This window comes from Belonocnema kinseyi, chromosome 5 (assembly GCF_010883055.1).
Source record: "Belonocnema kinseyi isolate 2016_QV_RU_SX_M_011 chromosome 5, B_treatae_v1, whole genome shotgun sequence".
Taxonomy (NCBI): Eukaryota; Metazoa; Arthropoda; class Insecta; order Hymenoptera; family Cynipidae; genus Belonocnema; species Belonocnema kinseyi.
In genome coordinates this window covers 137,845,584-137,855,894 of record NC_046661.1, presented here as the reverse complement: position 1 = coordinate 137,855,894, position 10,311 = coordinate 137,845,584, and the positions used below count along the sequence as shown (strand labels likewise).

General features: G+C 22.6%; 1 protein-coding gene across 1 annotated transcript in view; it reads right to left on the bottom strand.

Annotated features, from left to right (window-relative positions):
* Positions 1-1,693: 1,693 nt before the first annotated feature.
* Positions 1,694-10,311, bottom strand: part of LOC117172367 — a 504,467-nt gene continuing 495,849 nt past the window's right edge. The window contains exon 26 of the mRNA XM_033360222.1: positions 1,694-3,433. Coding sequence (XP_033216113.1) covers positions 3,321-3,433 — 113 coding nt within the window. The 3' untranslated portion in view covers positions 1,694-3,320. The remainder of the gene's footprint in view (positions 3,434-10,311) is intronic.

Genomic DNA, 10,311 nt, shown 5'->3' with positions numbered 1-10,311 from the left:
GATCAAAAGATGAATTTTTTGAGAAAAAATAAGTTTCTACAAAAAAAATTTAATTTTCAATCCCAAAAAAAGCCATTTTAACTGAAAAGGATGACTTTTTAACGAAAACTTTTTTTAAAAAAAAGTTGAATCTACATGCAAAAAAAATTAAAAGTTGACTCTTTAAGATCGAAAGATTACTTTTTTTAAAAAGATTTTTTTAATTTTTACGAATATTTGAATTTTCAATTCAACAAAGACGATTTTTTTTGCTGAAACGGATGAATTTTTAATTAAATAGCTGAATTCTCTACCGAGTAGTTGCATTTTTATTTAAAAAATATGAAATTTCTCTTAAAACGGATGAATTATTATTTTAAAAAATAAACAATGTTCTAAAAAATAGTTAAAGTTTCGTCCAAAAAGATTCAAAGTTGACTTTTCAAGATCAAAAGATGAATTCTTTAATAAAAAATAACTTTCTACCAAAAATTTTTTATTTTAATTTCAAAAGACGAATTTTCGCATCAAAAAACAAATCAAATTTTTACAAAATGGTTTAATTCTCTACTAAGTAGTTGCACTTTTATATAAAAAAATCTCTTAAAACAGATACATTTTTATTTAAAAACAAAATTTAAGAAAAAAATTTTTTTGAGTTAAATTTGTATCTACAAAAGGTTTAAAGTTGACTTTTCAAAATCAAAATATCAATTTTTTAACAAAAAATAAGTTTAAAAAAATTGTACTTTTAATCCAAAAAGACGAATTTTAGAAAAAAATTATGAATCTTTAACAAAACAGTTGAATTTTCTGCCAAATAGTTCCATTCTTATCAAAAAAGATGCATTTTTATAGAAAAAAATAGTTAAGTTTTCATCCAAAAACATGAAATATCTCTTAAAACAGATACATTTATATATAAAAAAAATTTCAATATAAATCCAAAAGATAACCCAGTTGAATTGTCAAGATCAAAATTTAATTTTTTTTTTGACAAAAAATAAGTTTCTACGAAAAAAAATTGAACTTTCAATCCAAACTGACGAATTTTTCTCAACAAAAGGGATAAATTTTCAACAAAATAGTTTAATTCTCAATCAAATAGTTGGATTTTTAATTTTGTCCTAGAAAGATGAAATTTTTACTAAAACTCCAAAATAATAAATTTAAATAAAAAGTACATTTTCTATAAAATAGTAACATTTTCAAGAAAGCATTAGAATTTTAAACCAAAAAGTATGACTTTTAAACCAATTTTTTTAATTTTCAAGCAAATAGTTGAATTTTTATGAAGCAAATTAATGTAAAAATTAAAAAGACAAACCTTAAAAAAATAGTTAAATTTTTATCCAAAGAAGATTCCAGTCGAATTTGTAAACAAACAGTATGCCCTTTAAACAAGATTGTCAAACTTTCAATCAAACAGTTTGCACTTTTGTCAACAAAAAAAATAATAAAAAAATTTTTAATTTGAATTTTGAATTTTAAAGTTGAATTTTCATTAGAAAAGATTTCCATTGACTTTTTAATACAAAAATAGGAATTTTAAACAAAAAGTTCATTTTCTAGGAGATATATAAATTTTAAACAAAATAGTTGTATTTTTTCCAAAAAAGATGCAATATTTATACTGAAAAAGATGAACTTTTAAGTAAAAAAAAGTCAAATTTTCAGAAAAAATAGTTTTCATCCAACAAAGATTTCAGTTGACTTATCAGCAAGAAAATATGAATTTCAAATAAAAGGAGTTAATGTTTTACGAAAAGATCTCAATTTTTAATCCAAAAATACGATTTTGCATCAAAACAGTAGAATCTGCAGCCAAGTAATATGTCTTTTTAAGAAAATGTCAGAAATCTACATAACCGACTTTGGGTAACCCCAAATGTCGGTAACTCAGCCTAGAACAGAACCTTGCTCGGTCGGTAAGTGTCGTCGTAACCCTCTTAGCTATACTACCTTGATCGATTATGCCGTCCGTTATTGTCTAAAATGCAGGAAATAATTCGAAAAAAATCATTTCTGATTATTGAATAAATTTGTAATTACGCTCTTCACAGAAAAAAAAAACAAAAACAAACAGGTTTTTTTTCATCGTACACTTTTAAAATTTGCAGTTTTTTGTTCTTTTTGTATCGACTTTGCTTATCAAGAGTAAAATCTAGCTTAGAACTAATTAAATTTAAATTTCTAAGATTATCACTCTGATATTATGGATTTTACTTCTTTAAAGCTGTACCGAAGTCATTGGCGTTTAAAGGCCAATCGACAAAATATGAAAAAAGCGAGAAAAATAGAACGTAGAGACACTTACTAGAAATCTAAGAATCCACTTGGAAAATATTTTAGAATTCTGATTTTTATTTTTCCAAGCAGACTCTGAATTCTAAACTTGAAAAGTTACGTGTAATTTATTATTATTATTGACTTAATTTACAAAAAGCTACAGTGATGGGGAAAAAAGTGCTGAATAACATTAGTGACAATTTAGTTACTTTCGAAGAAAGCGATTGGCTTTAGATATAAAACATTTTTTCATTTCTTAAAAATAATTTTGAAATACTAAAAATACTTTCAGCCACGAAAAAGGTTTCCAAAAAATTTCAGACTTTCGTTAATTTCAGTCTCTTTTTTAAATCCAAATTTAAATTTAAATCTAAATCTAAAGCCACTCGTTCTTTCTGACCCTGATTTTTATTCCGAATGGCTAAATCCTTAAAGTATAATTTAATTTAATAATAAAATTACTTTAGTAAATTTCGAATCTAGATTTAGTTTTAAGTAATTGACGCCTCTTTTAATTTGCTCGTCAAAAAAGTAACGAGTTTGGCACTTAATGAAGAGTAACTTTAATTAATATATTAATTAATTTTATAATTATTGGATTAAAATCTAATCTACAGTCACACCGAAATCTGATTTTTATACTAATTTCTTTTTCATTCACGCTTCTTGCAACCCGACTTTGGTTAAAACTTCAGCTGTTAATGATTAACTGTTAGTGATAAACCTTAAGATTATTTAATTTATTTAATAATTATTCCTAATCAAAAGTTGATAAACTTTTTCTTTCTAATTTTATATGTCAAAATTTCTTTCAGGGAAAGAAATTTCGAGTTTTGGAAGTGTACGATGAACTGTAATCGCAAATTTTCGAAATAAAATTCGTTAATTTTTTAGATTTTAAAATCTAAAAGCGTTTGAATTTTGAACTTAAAATTAAGTTAAAAAACTTTCTCTATCGAATTTACGAGTTTTTTCGAAAGCAGAGAAATTCTGGATACATTTTTGTCGATTAAGGATCTTTTAAATCATTTTTTATACATTTTTTTCTTCACCTAGGAGAAGAAATTTTCCCTCTGTTGATAGAGCGGCAAAGGTGTGATTGGCGAGAGATCATCGTCATCAAAACGAGAATCTGGATCCAGCGGAAGAGTCGCCAAGGCCTTCACTGTTTAATTAATTTACAAAACTTTATATTAATTTTGTAGGTAAAAATGTCAAAAACAGGGTTTATTTTCTTTATACTGGTTTTATATTAATATTTTTTAAATAATGATTTTATTTTTAAGTTGTAAAAAAATGACTCTGGCTGGGATTCGAACCCAAGTATTTAGATTGCGGTCTGGGGCTCTGCGAAGCTAAGAGCACCAGCCTGGCAATCTGAAGACCTGGGTTCGAATGCCAGTGGAGATAGTAATTTTTACACGACTTTAGATTAAATTCAATATTTTAAGAATATCTAATATAAAAATAATATACTATAAGATAGATAATATACGATAAGATAAAGAATATATATGATCGACTGAATTTTAAAGTTTAGGCCTCATCTACAAATTACGTAAGACATTTTTAAAACATTTTTTATTTCATTTTTGGGTAAAAATTTAATTATTTTTCTGAAAATTTTTAGTGAAAAATTCATTTACATTACTAAAAATTCGTCTTTTTTGGTAGAAAATTACTCTTCTTGATTGAAAATTTTTCTTTCTGTTGACAAATTAATTTCTTTAGTTGAAAATTAAACTATTCCAGTTTTTTGTAAAAAATATATCTTTTTTAGTTAAAAATTTCGCAATTTGGTTGAAATTTCGTATTTTTTAGTAGAAATTTTAATCTTCTTTCTTGAAAAATTATTTGCTTCATTGAAATTTCAACTATTTTGTTGATTCTTTTTTTTTAAATATAAGTTTTCTAAGGAAAAATTTAACTATTCTATTTTTGGTTTCAAATATATATTTTTATTTGAAAATTCGTGTATTTTGTTTAAAAAATTTCGACTTCAATTAATAAAAAAAATGAATTTTTAAAGAAACAAATTCAACCAAACAATATAAATTTTGAACAAAATAGTTCAAATTTCATTTGAGAAGATAAATTTTCAACCAGGAAGATTAAACATCCTCAAAAAAAGTCGAAATTTCATCTAAATTGTGGAATTTTCCATTAAAAAAGATACATTTTTTAACTATTCTATTTTTGCTTTCAAATATATACATTTATTTGAAAATTCGTGGATTTTGTCAAAAAATATTCTTTTTGTATAGAAATTTTAACTATTTCGTTCAAAATTTATATTGTTTGGTTAAATTTGTTTTTTAAAAAATTGATAAAAAATTCATTTTTTTTTATTAATTGAAGTCGAAAATTAATTTTTCTAACTGTGAATTAAACTATTCTAATTAATCGAAAATTCTTTTTTTTAAATTTTTTTAAGTTGAAAACTCAATTATATTTGGTCGAAAATATATGTATATTTTTTTTAATCGTCTTTTTAGATAGAAAATTCTTTCTTTTTTAAATTTTAACATTCATCATTTTTAGATAAAATTTCATTTTTTTGGTGCAAAATTCTACTTTTTTGTTAAAAATTCGTTGTTTTTTTTATTTAAATTTAAGATTAACTTTTCTAATTAAAAACTAATCTATTATAAATTTTTGTTGAAAATTTCACTATTTAGTTGAAATTTCGTCTTTTTGTTTAGTTGAAAATTAGTTGTTTTTTTTAACTAAAAATTATCTTTTATAGTTAAAAATTCAGCTCTATTTGGTTCAAAACTCATGTATTTTTTATATTATTATAATAATTATTATATTATTATCATTATATTGCTATAAATGTTCATTTCTTTCGTGAAAAATTGATGTAATAACAAATTTTTTCATTTTCAATCAAAAATAATTAAATTAATTGATACTAGTAAAGCATAATAAAAGCCGATAAGTTTTAAAACAAATGATTTTTTTTTAAAAAAAGGTAAGTTTTCAAACAAAGATATAATAGTCACTTCTATTCTATCTTTGTTTGAAAATTTATCTTTTTTTGTTTAAAACTCATTTATTTGTTTCAAAACTTATCGGTTTTTATTATGTTTTATTATTATTATTAAATTTCATTATTTTTTACTGAAAATGAAAATATTTGTTTGTGAAAATATCAACTATTAAATTTTTTTTGGAGTATTCATTTTTTTGCTTTAAGATTTATATCTTTGGTTAAAAATTTAACTTTTTTGTTAAAAATCCTTTTTTTCTTGTTGCAAATTAAATTTTTTAACCAAAAGTATTATTATTCCATTTTTAATTGAAATTTAACCTTTTTATTTGATAAGTTAAAGGATTTTCTTGAAAATTATTCGCTTTGGTTTAAAATTTGAATATTTTGTTTAAAATTTGTTAAGAAATATTCTTTTTTAACTAAAAATTGTACTATTTTATTTTGGGATAAAACTTTATCTTTCTTATTTCAAAATACATCTATTCTGTTGAAAAATTGTCTTTTTGGAAAAAATGATATATTTTTGTTGAAACTTAAGTTTTTTATTTGCAGACTCGTCATTTTTGTTTAAAAATTTATTTCTTTCGTAAAAAATTGAACTATTTTGTTAAAAATTCTTTTTTTTCGGTAAAAAATTAATTTTGCTAAATGAAAATGTAACTATTCCATTTTTCTTAAAAAATTTATCCTATTTTTAAATCTCATTTATTTGGTTTAAAAAACGTGTTTTTTGGGTTGAAAATTTAATTGATTTGGTAGAAAATATTCATCATTTTGGGTTGAAAAATAACTTTTTTCTAGAAATATATTTTTTCCTCTTTAAAATTCAACAATTTCGTTGAAAATTTATCACTTTGATTGAAAATTGAATTATTTTATGCAAAAATTAGTTTTTTTGTTGAATATATATATTATATAAAAAAAGGTTTAGTTCAATAAATTTATTTGGTTGAAAAATCAACTATTTTTTAAAAATTGACAAATTTTCTTAAAAATGCAATACCTCTAAGTTGCAATATATGCGAAGCATTATTCTTTTTAGTAAAATTGTTCTCACAGTAGCCGTAAGATTTTACCAAACCTCATCTGCCACCAAATTGTCTTACGTAAATTTGTGGATGCTCCCTTTTAAAATTCTGTATGATTTCACTAAAGCTCTTAAAAATAAATTCTTTTTTATCTAATCGGCGCATATAAATATTTTTAAAAGATTAATTATATTCTTCAGCTGAAAAAAAACTCTAGTTCCGTGGGGATTCGAACCCACGTCTTCGGGTACGAATCCCAGCGGAGCTAGAGACTAAGTTTCAGGAAATTGAAGAATAAAGTCAAAATTTTCAAAATATTGATACAAGATCAGTACATAAAAAATAATTAACATAACATATTTCTCGATAGCAACACTTAAAGGGATATCAGAAAAATTAGAAAACAAAATCTAACTAGAGAAAATGAAACGACACAAATTGTGAGATAACATCCATTCAAATATGGAAAAAAAGATTAGAAAATTAAAAATTGGAGAGGAGAATAAATTTAAATGAAACGAAAATTTAAAAAAAATGGAAACAAACCTGACAAACGTAATGTGACGTGCGAGTCCTACATGGGGATGGAAGCATTTTTCAGTCAGTGTGCCTGGTTACCTACACACAGCAGAAACGGTCCAAACAACACTACTTTCACAATCAGCAAATGATAAATTTCTTCTGGGTTGCCAGGATGTCTACCCAACGGATAATTTTTAATTTTTGGTCATTTTCCGGTTTCAGGGATCACCAGTCTTTCCCCCATTGCCCTGTGTTTCCCCTTTTCCCCCTTTTCTCTTTAAACTTTATTTTAAAATTATTGTCATTATTAATTTAAATATTATATTTAAAATAATTTTTTTTAATTTTCTATTTAAATTAGCTATGCGAATATGTAAATTATAACTAAGCCTGTTTTTTACTATCAAGCGAATGAAAGTCAAAATTTCACGTTTTAAAATATCTAAAATTTTATTTTTAAATTTTACAAATAAAAAACATTAAAAAGGTAAAAAAATCACGATTTAATCAATAATGCTTGTATTTTTTAAATAGAAATTATTCTTGATTGTTTGAATGAATTTAAACATATCAAAATTGTTTATTTAAAAGAAATTTTTGACTTTTTTGTATCGCCGCGAATGGATTTTCAACAACCTAACGAGAAAATGATTAGAATTGGATTTTTCTTCAATTTTAAAAATTTCCTGCTGAAAATCCATTAGAGGACTATTATTCATTTTCTTTAATTTTCAGCAACTGAAATTGAACTGAAGAAAATTCAATTATCAAATTTATTTTATTTAAATTTTGGAAAATTGCATTTTTTACCGTAGAAAATAGAAGAAAATTGTAAACTTAATTTTTTAAATGTTAAAATTGAGAATTTAATTTTCAAACGTTGAACATTTTAAATTTAATATTCATCTGTACAAAATTACAAAGAAAATGTAATTTACAACTGTTGAAAATTGAAGAAAATGGATCATTGAATTATCAACAGTAGAAGATTAAACTATTGAAAATTGAAAAGAATTGAAAATTGAATTATTCAATGCTGAAAATTGAATTAATAAATGTTGAAAATTGAAGGAAGTTGATGATTACATTTTTTAAAGCTGAAATTTCTATTGTTGAAAATGCAATATAACTGAAAATTCATTTTTTTTAAATTCAATTTTTAACGATTGAAAAATGAAGAAAATTGAATTATTAAATATTAAAAAATGAAAAAAATGGAATTGTCAACTGTTGAATATTGAAGGAAATTAATAATTTTATTATCAACATTAGGAAATTCAATTATTGAAATTTTAAGACAATTGAAGATCGAAGAAAATTGATAATGGACTTTTCAAAAGCAGAAAATGGTATTTTTGAAAACTAAACATATCTGGAAATTCATTTTTTTAAATTTGAATTTTCAACTGTTGAAGACGAAGAAAAATTTAAACTTAAATTGCTGGAAATGGTAGAAATTGAATTTTCAATTGTTGAAAATTTAAGAAATATGAAATTTCCACTGTTTAAAATTGAAGAAAATTGATACTTGAATAATCAACTGTAGAAAATTAAACTTTGAAATTGGAAGGCAATTGAAAATTGAAGAAAATTGAATCTGCAACTGTTGAAAAATGAAAAAATAGAATTTTCAACTGTTGAAAATAAAAAAATTGAATTTTCTATTGTTGAAAATGTAAGAAGTTAAATTTTCAATTGTTGAAAATTGAAGAGAATTGTATTTTCAACTGTTGAAAATTAAATTTTCAAATGTTCAAATTGAAGAAAAGTGATAATTGAATTATAAACAGAAGAAAAGGCAACTATTGATTTTTGAAGACAATTGAAAATTGAAGAAAATTGATAATTCAATTATCAAAAGAAGAAAATTCTACTATTGAAATTTGAAGAAAATTGAAAATTGAAGAAAATTAAATCTTCAACTGTTGCTAATTAAAGAACATTCAATTTTCAACTGTTAAAAATTAGATTTTCAAATGTTTAAAATTGAAGAAAAGTGATAATTGAATTATCAACAGAAGAAAATTCAACTATTTATTTTTGAAGGCAATTGAAAATTGAATAAAATTGATAATTGAATTATCAACAGAAGAACATTCAACTATTGATTTTTGAAGACAATTGAAAATGGAAGAAAATTGATAATTGAATTATCAACAAAAGAAAATTCAACTATTGAAATTTGAAGACAATTAAAAATTGAATCTTCAACTGTTGATAATTAAAGAAAATTGAATTTTCAACTGTTGAAAATTGAAGAAAATTGATAATTAAATTATTAATAGAAGAAAAATCAACTATTGAAAATTTAAGAGTTTTGAAAATTGAAGAGAACTGAAAATTGAATTATTTTATGCTGAAAATTGAATTATTCAATGTTGAAAATTGAAGGAACTTGATCACTAAATTTTTAAAAGCAGAAATTTATATTGTTGAAAATGAAGTACCACTGAAAATTCGTTTTTAAAAATTGAATCTTCAACGGTTGAAAAATGAAGAAAATTGAATTATTATTAACAAGTGAAAGTTTAAGAAAATTGAATTATTAACTATTGAATAATTAAAAAATCAACATTCCAACATTAGAAACATTAGAAAATCTAACTATTGAAATTTTAAGACAATTGAAAATTGAAGAACATTGATCAATTACTTTCCAAAAGCAGAAAACTGTATTTTTGAAAATTAAACAATTGGAAATTCATTTCTTAAAAATTGAATTTTCAACTGTTGAAAAAGAAGAAAAATTGAATTTAAAGTTGTTGAAAATGGAAGAAATTGAAAATTTAATATTCATCTATGAAAATTGAAGAAAATTTATAATTGAATTATCAATGGTAGAAAAATCAACTATTTAATTAAAAAATTTTTAATGAAGGTTCATCATTTTACTCCAAGATTCATTACTTTGAAGGCAAATTCAACTATTCTGTCAAAAAAATTTTTGTTTGGGTAGACAATTATTTGTTTTTTTTTTCTGTTAGAAAATTTACCTTTTTTTTGTTAAAAATCTATCTTTTTTTTGGTGAAAATTCATTACTTTGGGGGAAATTTTAAATAGTTCTGTTGAAAATTTATCTCATTTTGGTGGAAAATTCATGTGTCTTTTGTTGAAAATTTGTATCTTTGGGCACAAAATTTGGTTATAATTTATTTTAAGATTTATAATTTTAGTAATAAATTTATTACTTTAAATGGGAATTTACATATTTTTTTAATCATAATAATTTTTTAAAACTTTTTATGTAAATATTTCATTTTAGTTTAAAAATGTATTTATTGTGGTTGAAAACTCATTTATTTTGCTATTTCATTTTTATTTAATAATCCATATGTGTTTGATTTTTGGTTGAAAATTGATTTCGCTGGTCGAAAATTTATTATTTTAACTGAAAATTTAACTATTATATTTTTGATTGAAAATTGTTCTTCTTGTGTAGAAAATGCATCTTTTTGGTTTAAAATTCGTTTCTTTTTTGGAAAATTTAACTATTTGGT